This window comes from Hyla sarda, chromosome 10 (genome assembly GCF_029499605.1).
Source record: "Hyla sarda isolate aHylSar1 chromosome 10, aHylSar1.hap1, whole genome shotgun sequence".
Classification (NCBI taxonomy): domain Eukaryota; kingdom Metazoa; phylum Chordata; class Amphibia; order Anura; family Hylidae; genus Hyla; species Hyla sarda.
The window spans coordinates 58586514-58602736 of NC_079198.1; the positions used below are offsets into that span (position 1 = coordinate 58586514).

Here is a 16223-nt window from a genome sequence, read left to right on the forward strand (position 1 = left end):
GTGGTTTATTTCATTCCAATCGCTACTTTTCAGCCGCCCATGCAGCTTGAAAAAGGCTGCATGGGCGGCTGAAACGTAGCGATTGGAATGAAATAAACCACTTGTCACTACTTTTGTGTGCTGCAGCAGATCTGTTCTTATATATATATATATATATATATATATATATATATATATATATATATATATATATATATATAAATACAGTTCCAGAACAACGCAGCACTACTTATCCAATCCAATATGAAAAACAGTGCCAGCGTCCCTCAGGACTTGATTAGAGTCCATCCACAGACAAGAACCAGAAACAGGCACAGCACTACAACAAAAAAGGGTGATTTAATATCTCATGTCAACATTACAACGTTTCAACTCCTCCTGGAGCCATTTTCAAGCATTTTCATGCTTGAAAATGGCTCCAGGAGGAGTTGAAATGTTGTCATGTTGACATGAGATATTAAATCACCCTTTTTTGTTGGAGTGCTGTACCTTTTTCTGGTAATATATATATATATATATATATATATATATATATATATATATATATATTAGATATCTATATGGATATATGGAGTAACCATGTTTATTTCCCAAGTGGAATGATCATATGGCTTCTCTAAGTCTTGACCAAATCTGACTATACACTACAGTTATCAGGCTAGGAGGGTTACTTTACATTACTGTGTACTCCTTTGCTTGAGTCAACTTTTGTTCAGATGGATATTGGTTACCTGAAGGCCTGGATTTATACACATTGGCCCTCATTTACTATTGCAAACCCGACATGTTTTGTCAGGTTGTGCGCCAGATTCTGTTACATTGCACCAGAAATTATGTCTGCGACAGATTTTGTGCCAGAATTTGTGCCAGAATTGAAAAAACCCTGACTAACTCTCCATTTTGCTAAGAAAACCCCAAAAAGGTGCGTGGTTGCCGGGAGAATGGGGCGTGGTCTCTGAAAAGGGGCATGTTCCCGACATTTTCACAAGAACCCAACATATTTACTAAGGTTTCCACATAAAATGTGGTGGATTTGAGCTGAGGAAAACCTGACAGATCAGAGCATGTGTTAAAAAAAGCAAAGTGTAGGGAAAGTGGAAAATGTAGGGAAACCTTAGTAAATACCGTGGAAAATAAAGGAATTACAACCCACAAAGAAACCTACACAACACTCTTAGTAAATAAGGGCCAGTGTCTTATTTGTACATGTACGGCGGAGTCTGTATTAGTGTCACCTATTTATCATTTAATTGCAGCTCTGTACAAGCTGCCTGGACATTTTCTTAAGCCATAGAGAAAGTAATTTTTAAAAAACATAGTACATACAATTGCCAGCATAACTCCAATGTACAACATAAAGAATATACATGTATTAAACATATTTACAAGTTGTTTCTCATCTGCAGTTTAAAATTATTTGTCCACAACAAAGTGTGGTGACATTTTCAATGTGTACGTTCTTGTGGTTTTGTCGACTACTTCTCCTACACTCATTAAAACATTATCCTATTATAAATATCATTGCATTAAAGTAGATTTAATTCTCCCTTACGTTATAATAATTTCACCCGCTGCAAATGTACGTGGACAAGTTCAGGTCTGTAGCCCTCTACTGCATCATACTAATCAAAGGTAAACAAGATGGAGATCAGTGACCTCCTCACCCCATCAAGTATATAGTAAATGGTTTGTTCTCAAGCTCCAGTAACATCTTCCAGGACTTGTGTAGCAATGTCCTATTCTGTAATTGAAGATCTTAGCAATTCTTAATATTATTCTGGAGCTGACGGCAGCCTTGGTCGAGGTTTGGATTCTGTAGTTCCATTGGTTGATGCATAAGAACATGCTTCCGTTCCATTATTCCAAGAGGTTGATCTGTTAATAGAATGCTTTCCTCCACCAATGTTCAGCAAGTTTTCACTCTTTGGATCTGTAACAGATGACAGAAATTGTCAACAATTTTATAGATTAGGACATCACACAGAAACAAAAAAGAAGAAGATAAGGGGTAAAATAGGAGAAAAGATCTGTTGTCATGCAACTAAAGAACTTGATTCTTTGCCCTGTATACAAAACTAAAGGAGGTAAAGTTATGTATTAGTTTGCATTGAGAGCTTTAGAACAAACCATTGCTGACAAGTGCGTGTTATGAAAGAAAAGGGAAAAATTCCTTGGTGGATCATCTCTTACTGTATTCCGGGAATGTTTTTGTAATAGGGCTGGGAACAGCTTCGATTAGAAGACCTAAAATCTAAGAGATGTGAGAAAGTTTTACTTTCAGGCATTCCAGTTCCCTAGGTAACATGTTCATTGATTTCCATGTTTCTAGGTTTAATAGCCATGTGGTCAGAGAAAATATGGGTGCAAAAATGTGTCCATATTACATTCATATGAATCTGGCCTCAGGCTGTGGTTATACACAGACGTTTTGTAAGTAGACAGCTCTATGATAGCTACTATGACAACTGTCCTAGGAATTCTGAACATGTTTTTACTTGTTGATATATTTCTCAGCTATATGAACATCTAATGAAAGTTGCATGTATCTGCACTTTAATGAACAAAAAAAAACTGCTTCCTAATAATGGAAACTAAAGCTATTGTACTACACAATTCTGTGTATAGCTTCAGCAAGGAATTTCTGTTGTCAGTCCCCTTCATATAGGATCTATCATGGTAGAGGAGCGAAAACAGCAAATTAAGTATTTGACAGTGTTTTAATCTGTCTACACACAAAGCATGTGTGTGTGTATGTAGTCTTTATGTAATGCATCCAGAAAGCAAGTATAGCCCTAAAGGGGTTATCCAGCTTTAAAAAATATTTATAATAAGTGTCAGCATGGGAAGTCCAACCACTGGGACCCCCTGCAATCTCCAGAACAGAGCCCGACTCCCCTGAGCACTCTGGCCCCCATCCAAGTGAGTGACCAGCCACAGCGGTGTCCCGCCTCAGTCAGTGACTGGCTGAGCAGGTCCCTGGATAGTATATATGTTATTTTTTGTTTAGTTTTCTTTTTTTTTTTTTTTTTTTTTTAAAGCTGGACAACCTTTTAATCAATCTAATTTCTGACCAATCACTTTAATTCTTAAGGAGGACCTGCAGCTCTAGCAAATACTTACATTCCCTGATAAATAACAGTGCTGCACCATAATCTTTGTTGCTCTGTTCCAAGATGTTTATGAATCAATTGACAGCTGGGTGTTACTAGTAGAGGATGTGTCCTAGCACACACACTGTCCCATCGGTGCTGACAGTATTGGACTACATAGAGATGTTCTGTACACCATTGACAAGGGAATTGGCAACACTCAATTCTCAACATATTTATAAATTTATAGCATCAAGAAAAGCAGTATGGTATAATGCAGAGTTCTAAGAAATAATTCCCTAGATTTGTTATTTTATGGGCAATATCAGTATTTACTTAAACAAAAGTCACAAGAGAGGACAGGATTAGAGAAAAGCTGTCTGAACCTACCAATCTTGCTAGGACTGGATGGCTATCTATTGTGTATTGGGGCCTCCTAACTTTCCCCTGACAGATGATGTCAGTGAAAAAAAAAAAAAGATTGGACTTTTAATGCCTGCTCTTAATGCTCTCCCTGAAGATGAGCAGCCACCAAAAGAGTTTGGCTGTGGCTTTCTCTCCTTTCTTCCAAAAAAAAAAACATGCATGCTTGGCCATGGGAGAGAGGGGAGGGAGGGGGGGGGGGGGGTTGTAGGTTGAAATATCCTATTTGGCTAACAGCTAGTGAAGGTCTGTGAGCACCTTTACATGATGGTCTGCAATTATTGAAACTGGGAAAAGGAATAAAAAAGTAACAGTGTAAATATGGTGAAACTTCAAGCAAGACTTTGTTAACATACACACCCCTACCCCTTAATTCCCTGGTTGAACTTGATGGACATATGTCTTTTTTCGACCGTACTAACTATGTAACTATGTAACTATGTAACATAATAATGCAAACAATGCAACCAAACTAACATTATTTATTTAATTGAGCAATTGCAGTCAATGTTCCTCAATACTCTGTACATTTTAAATCAAATAGTGTGTACTGTATGTGGCCCACATAAAGATCTACCCCATCCAGCTCTCCCATAGACTGGCATGTTCAAGTGTAAATGTTTATTGCTTTAGGGAGAGAGTAATAAGTTGTTGCCAGACATCTCTGACACTACTTATCTCTTGAACAACAAAACATTTTACAATTGGAAACAAATGGGCTACCTGCATATACACTAAATTAAGAGTGGATGCCCTCAGAAACACCGTTGTGAGCTCAAAAATTAAAAGGGACTGATATTAATAAGTGTTTAGAAAACATAAATATAATGGACAGTATTTATCAAGTGCTTATGTAGTTGTTAAATTGCCATATAAGGTTCTAAATCTATAAAACAGTTACAGTTGCATATGAAATAGAAGGCACTTAGTAATGTTCTTGTTTCACACATTTATCAATGTCTTCTGAATTTTGTTTTACAAAAGGACTGGTAGAACAGGTCAGACATAATCTAGAGCTTGTGATTGTCCTTAATGTGAATGACATCTATTATGAGCAGTGTGACATTTTAAAATGTAGACATGGTTTCCTTTTGACATTCTTGATAAATCTGTTCCAGTCTTTCTCATGCCTTGTTTTAAAGCAATCACTTGGGATAGGTTGACAATTTTCTATCACCATTCATCATATGTCACACCAATGTAAAGTTAAAGGGGTTGTTCGGGAACATAACATTTTGGATATTTTTCTTGGGGCACAATAAGAATAAAAAAAACGTTACACTTCCCTACCATGGTCTCCTGCAACTCCCGCTTGTCACCACTCCCTCCTGCTTTTGAGTTGGAAAAATCTCAGCCTGCCTCAGTAATTTGGATCAGACGAGTTTCTGGCAATACAAATCCAACTTTTAAGCATTAAAAGTGATCATGATTGGGAGACTGGAGGATGTCCCACTGGGATATTATTTTTTTTTTTTTTATCACGACAAATGTCAAAAATTGTATTTGTCTGGATAACCCCTTTAAAGAAACACTTTAGGCAAAACTCATGCTCAAAGTGAATGTATCACTTAGATTTTACTTGATTTTTTACCGAATCAAACCAGACACTAGAAGGTTCATTAGTAATAGCTCTGCTTACTATAGATTGTGATCAATGTGAATGGAATTTTTATTACATTTTTTAAAATAAATGAATTAAATAAATTATAACCAATGAATGGATAAATAAAGCCTTGTGCAACTTTTGTCACTTTTTGAGCAAGAAGAAATTTGTGTCTTGCCATCTTTGCTTCAAAGTCATGGTTACATGTCATTATTTACAAAATCAGCCATCATTAAAACATATGCATTATCAAACTTTGGAAACAGATACTGATGATTTACATATAGTAAATGAACAGTAACATAGGTCTTTTTTTCAGATGTTGGAAAATCCTTATTGAAAGGAAAACTTTCAGATTGATACAGTGAATCCTCTTTGAGAAGACCCCTTAAACTGAATTCAAAATAGGTCTGCTAAGGAGGTGATGTGCTCACACAAAATAGCCACTATGCATAATTTTAGTGAACTGAAAAACCATACCATAATCACCATAGGGTCATGGGTCCCATAATACTTTGATTCAGTAGTTTTGTTCCACAGAAGTTCCAGATGTTGTGGTCATATAATGACAATGTAAAACTAGCCTCAACCCTCTCCCGCCCCATTACATTTATTTACATCACAGGGCTGGTAAAGATGTATGGTGTCTAATTAGTGTTGCTCGCGAATATTCGCAATGCCAATTTTATTCGCGAATATCGCATATTTGTGAATTCGCGAATATAGCACTATATATTCGCAATTATGAATATTCATTTTTTCTTTTTTTCACAGTACACATCCCAGTGATCATCCCTCTCTGCTTCCAGCTTGTGTGGTCTAAAGAAGGCTCTAATACTACTGTGTGAGACTGGCGTACGCATTTTCGCATATGTGAATATTCCGAATATGCAAATTTAGTAAACATATGACGAATATTCTTCCATATAATCGCGAAATATCGCAAATTCGAATATGGCCTATGCCGCTCAACACTATGTGTAATTCCATCCCGATCCATACCTGGCAACCCTGGGTGATTTCAGTAGCCAGTTGTAACATATAGCTGTTACCTGCTGCATATGGAGTTGGCTTAGCTTTTGAGCCCACACTATATCAGCCAACTGTGTTCATCAATCTGAAATATAAGCCTTCTTGTTGATATGTAAATGAGGCTCAAGTGCCCTGGGGGGCATAACCTAGCACAGTAAGATCCCCAGGTTAGCCAGCCCCTCTTTTCTTATTCACTGTTTTTGTTCTTTGATTAACAGTTTGCATGGTAAAGAATTATAGAAATAGCAAAGGTATGCCTGGAATCCTGATGAGAAGCCCTATCTGGCCATGGGCTTTTTTTTTATACTTTATTTAATTCTTGGATGCTCTTCTTTAACCCCTTTATGACCACGAGGGTAAACTTACACTCGTGGCTGGCTCCCGTTATGTGAAGCACACTCAGGAGCTAAGCGCACTTAATATCTCAGTTGATATCAGCAGTCAGGACCCACAACTAATACCCGACATCACCGACATCGGGCACATGTCCGGTAATAACCCTTTAGACACCACGATCAAAGGAGTAAATTGTTGAAAGTGTTATGAATTTTAGAAGGCGATGAAGAAAAAACGAAAATGCAAAATCTGAAAAACCCTGCGTCCTTAAAGGGGTTAAGTTAGGTTCATATGACATTTTTGCATCCTGTTAAAAGGTACTATTCCAATTTTACCATTAATACATACATGTATAAGATGCAAAAATGATGCAGACTCTTTTCTGTTGAAGGGCAAAATCCAGACAGAGCCTGTTTTTTGTTGTTTTACAGTAGAGATACCTTTTTCTCCAATCTTATATACAGTACTACTCAGTCCCATATAACTTCCACCCATAATCATTGTCACTCAACTGTTTTAGATAAAGAGATAAAAATAGCAAACTGCAGAACATGATTTAACTGTACTGTACAATTTAACTGTAGAAAAAAAATCTAGGAACTTTTAGTTGCAGGTATTTCTTTTTTTAGGAGGAAATATTCTTAAAGTATTTTTATTATGACAACCTGTCAATGTACAAAAATTTCAATGTGAAAGGCTTGTAGCACCTATTTGCTCACCTGCATTCTTTTTCTGAGAATTGACTTTGTAGTTTGTTTCCTCCTGAAGCTTTTTCTCAAACTTCCGAACATCTTCTAGTGACATGCCTGTAAACATGCAACATATGATCTTTACATGTACATTCTTTTAGCAAACAATCAGAGATTTACAATCGGGAACAATAAATCAGGGGCTTATGTCTTGGATGTAACATAAACAGATGGATTAGTGACTGAATAGTCATTCTTACAATTGGCAAATCATACCAAGAGAAAACACAAGCATGCTAATTAAATAACACTGGCCACACACTGTTACTTCATCTGTTAAACTGGCCCAACATCACCATATGTGTGGATCCAAAATAATGTTCTAGTCCCATCATCACATCATCATACACAAAAGGCTTGTGCAGTAAGTGGGGGTGTTTTTTTTTTTTTTTTTTAAAAGGGAATTTTCAGACTGCAGAATATCAACTAGGAAAATCTCCCAGTGGACATTCCAGCAGAATATATGGGACTAAAGCTGCTTGGAAATGCTCCGTCTATACAGATGACAATGCATTTCAGAGGGGTTTCCGACAAAGGAATTGACTCATCAATTCTTTTTGTGGGGGCTGGAATCGGGATTTTTGCAGCAGATGTTTCTGCTGCAGAAATGCCACTGAATCTGATGTTACTGCAGCAGAATCCCATTGAAAGCAATGGGATTCTGCTACAACAGAATTTTCCAGTGGAATTTATGTAAATTCCGTCATGTAGGCATACCCTTAGACAACTCATGCTATAAAATCCTCCTCCAGTGGACCCCAGGTTTGGGCACAAAAGTAGGCCACAAAAGTCTTGCAGAAGATAACCTCATTAATAGTCAACCTTTTCTATAGGTTATTTTTCTTACACCTTCATTCTGAAATTACCTATTAGATCTTTACACACACACACACACACACACACACACACACATATATATATATATATATATATATATATATATATATATATATATATATATATCTAATAGATAATGAAGGTATAAGAAAAAGAACTTATAGAAAAGGTTGACTATTAATGAGGTTATCTTCTGCAAGACTTTTGTATATATATATATATATATATATATATATATATATATATATATAAATATATATATGTATGACAGAGCCAATGACAGAGCCTAGAGGAGGCAGCAGCATGAGGAGACCATAATCTGGCATAATGACACAGCCAGGAATTAGTGGCAGGAAGTGGAGACAGTGGCTGAATGAGACAGCTTGGAGTTGGCGGCAGCATGAGGAGACCATAGGACCATAGATACATTTTCAAATTTAAATTGAAGATTTATGGTAGCTAGTGCTACCATAAAAATGTTTAGATAATGTTCCAGCAGCATGAGGAGACCATATAGTGGCTGAAAGACACAGCCTGGAGTTGGCGATAGCATGACGAGACAATAGGGCTTCACAATCCCTAAGATTAAAAGAGGAATTTTCAAATTTAACACCTCAACGACCATGGACGTGTATACTCGTCCATGTGCCGTTAAGGTGGTATGGCACGGGCTCCGGCCTCGAGCCCACATCATGGATGGGATAAAGGGCTATTAACCCTTTAGATTACCATTGTCAAAACTGACATCGGCCTCTAAAGGTGCCTTTATCCCATTCCTGGTGGTCCAGTGGGGTGGATCGCCCCCTCGCAACATGATGGTGGTGGGGGGGGGGTATGATCCACTTTGGAGGTAGCCTGAGAGCTTACCTCTCCTCCTGTACCGGCTCCGGCGCTCAGAATGATAAAGCCTGGCAGGACCAGGCTTTACCAATCAAGCAAAAAGCACACAGATCAATGTGGTTCTATGGAACCACATAGATCTGTATGAGGAATCAAATGATTAAGGGGATTTAAGTTTAAAAACACACACATTAACCCCTTCCTTATTAAAAGTTTAAATCACCCCCCTTTTCCCAAATTCCATATAAAAAATATATAAACATAATAAAAATAAACATATGTGGTATCGCCACATGCGTAAGTGTCGAAACTTAAAAAATGTATGGTTAATTAAGCCACACAGTCAATGGCGTACACAAAATTCCAAAGTCCAAAATAGCGTATTTTTAGTCACTTTTTATACCATAAAAAAAGGAATAAAACTAAAATAACAAAACAAAACAAATTTGGTACCGATTAAAACTTCAGATCACAGCGCAAAAAAATGAGCCCTCAAACCACCCCGTTTGCGGAAAAATAAAAAAGTTAGAGGTGTCAGAAGAGGGCAATTTTAAATGTGTTATTTTCATGCATGTAGTTATGATTTTTTCCAAAAGTACAACAAAATCAAACATGAATAAGTAGGGTATCATTTTAAAGAGGTATTCCAGGCAAAAACTTTTTTTTAAATATATCAACTGGCTCCGGAAAGTTAAACAGATTTGTAAATTACTTCTATTAAAAAATCTTAATCCTTCCAATAGTTATTAGCTTCTGAAGTTTTCTGTCTAACTGCTCAATGATGATGTCACGTCCCGGGAGCTGTGCATGATGGGAAAATACCCCATAGGAGCTGCAGAAAGCAGTTAGACAGAAAACAGCAACTCAACTTCAGAAGCTAATAACTATTGGAAGGATTAAGATTTTTTAATAGAAGTCATTCACAAATCTGTTTAACTTTCCAGAGCCTGTTGATATATAAAAAAAAGTTTTGGCCTGGAATACCCCTTTAATCGTATGGACCTAAAGAATAAAGATAAACTGTCATTTTTACCGAAAAATTTACTGTGTAGAAACGGAAGCGTCCCAAATTTACAAAATTTTAATTTTTCTTCAGTTTCGTCGCACAATGATTTTTTTTCCCGTTTCGCCGTTTTTGGGTAAAATGACTAAAGTCATTACAAATTACAATTGGTGGCGCAAAAAATAAGCCTTCATATGGATTTTTAGGTGCAAAATTGAAATGGTTCTGATTTTTAAGGTAAGGAGGAAAAAACGAAAGAGCAAAAACGGAAAAACGATTGGTCCTTTAGGGGTAAAATAGAAGATTTATGGTAGCTAGTGCTACTATAAAAATGTTTAGGAAATGTCCCAGCAGCATGAGGATACCATATAGTGGCTGAATGACACTGCCTGGAGTTGGCGACAGCATGAGGAGACAATAGGGCTTCACAATCCCTAAGATTAAAAGATGAATTTTCAAATTGCAATTGAAGATTTATGGTTGCTAGTGCTACCTTAAAATTTTTAACCCCTTAAGGACCCAGGACGTACTACAACGTCCTGGCACCCTGGGCTTTAAGGACCCAGGACGTACTAGTACGTCCTGGTGTTTCTCCGGTCTCTGCCGCGCCCCGGGCAGAGATCGGAAGCGGATGCCTGCTGAAATGCTTCAGCAGGCATCCAGGGCAAACGCCGAGGGGGGCCATGTAGGCCCCCCATGTCGGCGATCGCCGCAAATCGCAAGGGAAATCGCCCTTGCGATCTGCGACGATACCGGGCTGATTGGGTCTCTCGGACCCGACCACCCGGTAATTTCGCATGATCCCGGCAGCCACAGACAGCCAGGACCATGCTAACGTATAGGAGCGAGGTGGCAAACCTGCCACCTCCTCCTATACCCTGCGATCTGTCGGTTAGTTAACCGACCAATCGCAGGAGGGGGGGCGGTTACTTCCTCCCATCCTGCCCGGCCCCTTGAAGTCCGGAGAGGACGGGAGGAAGACCGGAGGATGCGGCGGGGGACGGGGGAGTGCTGGGGACCGGCCCCGGTACTTACCTCGTCCCTGAAGACCCGGATCCCGGCGATGAAGATGGCGGCGGCGGCAACAGGTGAGTAGATCTTCAGCCGCGGTCGGGCCCTTTACAGCAATGCACGTCGCCGTAAAGCGACATGCATTGCTGTAATGGGACCCTGTAAACTACAACTCCCAGCATGCCCAGACAGCCCTTGGCGTCTGGGCATGCTGGGAGTTGCAGTTTTGCAACATCTGGAGGTCCACAGTTTGGAGACCACTGTGCCCTTCCAGATGTTGCAAAACTACACATCCTCAGCATGCCCTTACTGTCCAGGCATGCTAGGAGTTGTAGTTCTGTAACATCTGGCCCTTCAGATGTTGCAGAACTACAACTCCCAGCATGCCTGGACAGTTTTGGCATACTGGGAGTTGTAGTTTTGCAACATCTGGAGGGCTGCAGCTTGGACACCACTACACAGTGGTCCCCAAACTGTTCTCCTCCAGCTCTTACGTAACCACTACTCCCAATATGCCCTTCGGCTGTCTGGGCATGCTGGGAGTTGTGGTTTTGCAACAACTGGAGGCACACTTGTTGGGAAACATTGTCTGTTTCCTAACTCAGTGTTTCCCAACCCGTGTGCCTCCAGCTGTTGCAAAACTATAACTGCCAGCATGCACTGATAGACTGTGCATGCTGGGAGTTGTAGTTTTGCACCAGTTGGAGGTCCCCCCCCTGTGAATGTACAGGGTACATTCACATGGGCAGGGGGCTTACAGTGAGTATCAGGCTGCAAGTTTGCCATGCAGCAAATTTTGCGCGGCAGCTCAAACTCGTAGCGGGAAACTCGCTGTAATCCCCCCTGCCCGTGTGACTGTACCCTAAAAACACTACACTACACTACGCTAACACAAAATAAAATAAAAAGTAAAAAAACACTACATATACACATACCCCTACACAGCCCCCCGCCCCTCCCCAATAAAAATGAAAATGTTTGGTACGCCACTGTTTCCAAAATGGAGCCTCCAGCTGTTGCAAAACAACAACTCCCAGTATTGCCGGACAGCCGTTTACTGTCCAGGCATGCTGGGAGTTTTGCAACAGCTGGAGGCACCCTGTTTGGGAATCGCTGGCGTAGAATACCCCTATGTCCACCCCTATGCAAATCCCTAATTCAGGCCTCAAATGCGCATGGCGCTCTCACTTCGGAGCCCTGTCGTATTTCAAGGCAGCAGTTTAGGGCCACATATGGGGTATCGCCGTACTCGGGAGAAATTGCCTAACAAATTTTGGGGGCTTTTTCTCCTTTCACCCCTTATGAAAAGGGGAAGTTGGGGTCTACACCAGCATGTTGGTGTAAAAAAAAAATTTTTTTACACTAACATGCTGGTGTTGCCCCATACTTTTCATTTTGACAAGAGGTAAAGGAGAAAAAAGCCCCCAAAATTTGTAATGCAATTTCTCCCGACTACGGAGATACCCCATATGTGGGCATAAAGTGTTCTGGGGGCGCACAACAAGGCCCAGAAGGGAGAGTGCGCCATGTACATTTGAGGTGATTTGCACAGGGGTGGCTGATTGTTACAGCGGTTTTGACAAACGCAAAAAAGAAAAAAAAAACACATGTGACCCCATTTCGGAAACTACACCCCTCACGGAATGTAATGAGGGGTGCAGTGAGAATTTACACCCCACAGGTGTCTGACGGATCTTTGGAACAATGGGCTGTGCAAATAAAATATTTTGCACAGCCCACTTTTCCAAAGATCTGACAGACACCAGTGGGGGGTAAATGCTCACTGTACCCCTTGTTACGTTCCTCAAGGGGTCTAGTTTCCAAAATGGTATGCCATGTGGGGGTTATTTTGCTGTCCTGGCACCATAGGGGCTTCCTAAATGCGACATGCCCCCTGACCAAAATTTGCTCTCAAAAAGCCAAATATGACTCCTTCTCTTCTGAGCATTGTAGTTCGCCCGTAATGCACTTCATGCCAACTTATGGGGTACCTCCATACTCAGAAGAGATGGGGTTACAAATTTTGGGGGGTATTTTCTACTATTAACCCTTGCAAAAATGTGAAATTTGGGGGGAAACACACATTTTAGTGAAAATTTTTTATTTTTTTTTTACATATGCAAAAGTCGTGAAACACTTGTGGGGTATTAAGGCTCACTTAATTCCTTGTTATGTTCCTCAAGGGGTCTAGTTTCCAAAATGGTATGGCATGTGTTTTTTTTTTTTTTTGCTGTTCTGGCACCATAGGGGCTTCCTAAATGCAACATGCCCCCCAAAAACCATTTCTGAAAAACGTACTCTCCAAAATCCCCTTGTCGCTCCTTCGCTTCTGAGCCCTCTACTGTGCCCGCCGAACACTTTACATAGACATATGAGGTATGTGCTTACTCGAGAGAAATTGGGCTACAAATTCAAGTATAAATTTTCTCCTTTTACCCCTTGTAAAAATTCAAAAATTGGGTCTACAAGAAAATGCAAGTGTAAAAAATGAAGATTGTGAATTTTCTCCTTCACTTTGCTGCTATTCCTGTGAAACACCTAAAGGGTTAAAACGCTGACTGAATGTCATTTTGAATACTTTGGGGGGTGCGGTTTTCATAATGGGGTCATTTGTGGGATATTTCTAATATGAAGACCCTTCAAATCCACTTCAAACCTGAACTGGTCCCTGAAAAATAGTGAGTTTGAAAATTTTGTGAAAAATTGGAAAATTGCTGCTGAACTTTGAAGCCCTCTGGTGTCTTCCAAAAGTAAAACACGTCAATTTTATGATGCAAACATAAAGTAGACATATTGTATATGTGAATAAAATAAAATAAATATTTGGAATATCCATTTTCCTTACAAGCAGAGAGCTTCAAAGTTAGAAAAATGCTAAATTTTCAAATTTTTCATCAAATTTTGGGATTTTTCACCAAGAAAGGATGCAAGTTACCACAAAATTTTACCACTATGTTAAAGTAGAATATGTCACGAAAAAACAATCTCGGAATCAGAATGATAACTAAAAGCATTCTAGAGTTATTAATGTTTAAAGTGACAGTGGTCAGATGTTCAAAAAATGGCCGGGTCCTAAGGTGTAAAATGGCTGGGTCCTTAAGGGGTTAAAGTCATGTACAAGCAGCAAGAGGAGACCATATGGTGGCTGAATGACACAGCCTGGAGGTGGCGGCAGCATGAGGAGACCATATGGCTGCTGAATGACACAGCCTGGAGTTTGCAGCAGCATGAGGAGACCATATAGTGGCTGAAAGACACAGCCTGGAATTTGCAGCAGCATGAAGAGAACATATGGTGGCTGGATGACACAGCATGGAGGTGGCAGCATGAGGAGAACATGGTGGCTGAATGAGACAGGTAGTAGCAGCAGCGGCTGGAGGTATCAGCAGCATCAGCAGCATGAGGAGTCCTGAAAGTGACCCGGTGACAGAGTGGATAGAAGGTGAATAAAAAAAGGTCTGATGGGGAGGAATGTTTGTAACTGGGGAGCAGCGCCTTTAATCTGTTTTGCACTATCCATATTTGTGGAAATGCTGTCTGATCCATGCCTGATTCATCTTTACATAGCTCAGTCTCTCCACATTTTTCGTGGACAGACAAGTTCTCCTTAGGGTGACCATGGCCCCCGCCACACTAAACACCTGCTCTGATGGCACACTACTGGCTGGGCAGGACAGCTTTTCCAGGGCAAACTCTGCTAGTTGCGTCCACAAATCAAGTTTGGCTGCCCAGAAGTCCAGCGGATCTTCAAGGTGTGTTGGCATGGGCATGTCAAGGTATGCCACCACCTGCTGGTTCAGGTCCTGCTCCAGGTCTACCTGCTGCTGATAAGTTGTTTCGCTATGCTGGTGAAGAAAGCTACTCATCAGCGAAGGCAGTTGCAAGGTGATCACAGAGGGCCCCCTGAGTCAGACCTGCGAAAGGATGGACGATGGCACCGATAGACATCGGCCAACTGACTACGTAGGATGTCTTTGTAGTAGGTCAGTTTGTACTCCCTCTCAGTGGGTGTAAAAAAGGCCCTCATTTTGTGCAGTGGGCAAGGGTCCAATAAGGTGGAGAGACAGAAGTCATCCTGCTGCCGAATGGTGACAATTCGGTGGTCACTAAGCAAGAAACTGAACATGCATCGTGCCATTTGTGAAAGTGACTCAGAGGGACTCCCTGCCTCCATCTCCACTGCATTCTGCCACGGTGTGTTTGGGTCCTCTGTCTCACCTTTCTCATAACCTTCTAGCTCCTCTGGCTGCTCCTGCTCCGCCTCTCCTGTCAGATTACTAGAAAAAACGCCCATTTCATGAAACCTAAACTGTGCTCCACTGTGCCCCTCCCCCTCCTCCTCCAGTTCAGCCTCCACAGGGCTCATGTAGCTATGAGTTGTAGGCGCCACGTCTCCAGTGCCCTGAACAGCCATTGTTTCCAACACGTGTTGTAGAAAATGAAGCAGTGGAATGATGTCAAACACCCCGTAATCCTGGCAACTGACTAATAATGTGGCATCCTCAAAGGGCCTGAGCAAACGGCAGGTGTCACGTATGATCTGCCATTGCTTGACATCAAAGTTAAACTGGGGTCTCCCCCTATCCACTTGGATAATCAAGAAATCAATGGCTTTTCTCTGTTCGTATAGTCGGTCCAACATATGGAAGGTGGAATTCCAACATGTGACAATGTCGCAAATCAGACTATGTTGGGGGATACTGTTCTGATGCTGCAGCTCAAGAAGGGTGTGCTTTGTGGTGTATGAGTGGCTGAAGTGAATGCAAAGTTTCCTTACCATTGTTAGGATGTCTTGCAAATGGGGGAATACTTCAGGAACTGCTTGACAACCAGATTGAACACGTGTGCCATACAGGGTGGATGGCTCAGCCTTCCTTGTCGCAGCACAGACAAGATGTTCTTCCCATTGTTAGTCACCGTGGTTCCCATTTCCAGTTTTTGTGGAGTAAGCCATGCTCCGATTTCTTTATGAATGACTATTAGCAGTTACTCCCCTGTGTGACTCCGTTCACTAAGGCAAACCATGTGAAGAACAGCGTGACATCACCGTACCCTGCACACATGGTATCCTGAAGGGGCACTGAGACTTGTCCGTGCAGCGGAGGTTGAGGACATGATGGAGGATGAGGAGGCTTAGTCGCACACTGTCACAGGACCAATGGCCTGAGAGTGCGGAGGAAGAAGCGGTGTGACCTGTCCATTTTACTTTTGTGGCTGTGCAGGAACCATATTCACCCAGTGGGCCGTAAAGGACATGACCATAGTTACAGCTCCACATGTTGGTGCTGCCGTGCACTCTG

The 16223-nt window shown here is 40.9% G+C and overlaps 1 protein-coding gene across 1 annotated transcript in view; it reads right to left on the reverse strand.

Moving 5' to 3' along the window:
• Positions 1-561: 561 nt before the first annotated feature.
• The window catches only part of LOC130293840 (cytoplasmic phosphatidylinositol transfer protein 1-like), a 218742-nt gene continuing 203080 nt past the window's right edge, over positions 562-16223 (reverse strand). The window contains exons 9-10 of the mRNA XM_056542999.1: positions 7203-7289; positions 562-1930 (exon numbers count right to left, since the gene is read on the reverse strand). Of these exons, the coding sequence (XP_056398974.1) occupies positions 1773-1930; positions 7203-7289 (245 nt within the window). The 3' untranslated portion in view covers positions 562-1772. The remainder of the gene's footprint in view (positions 1931-7202; positions 7290-16223) is intronic.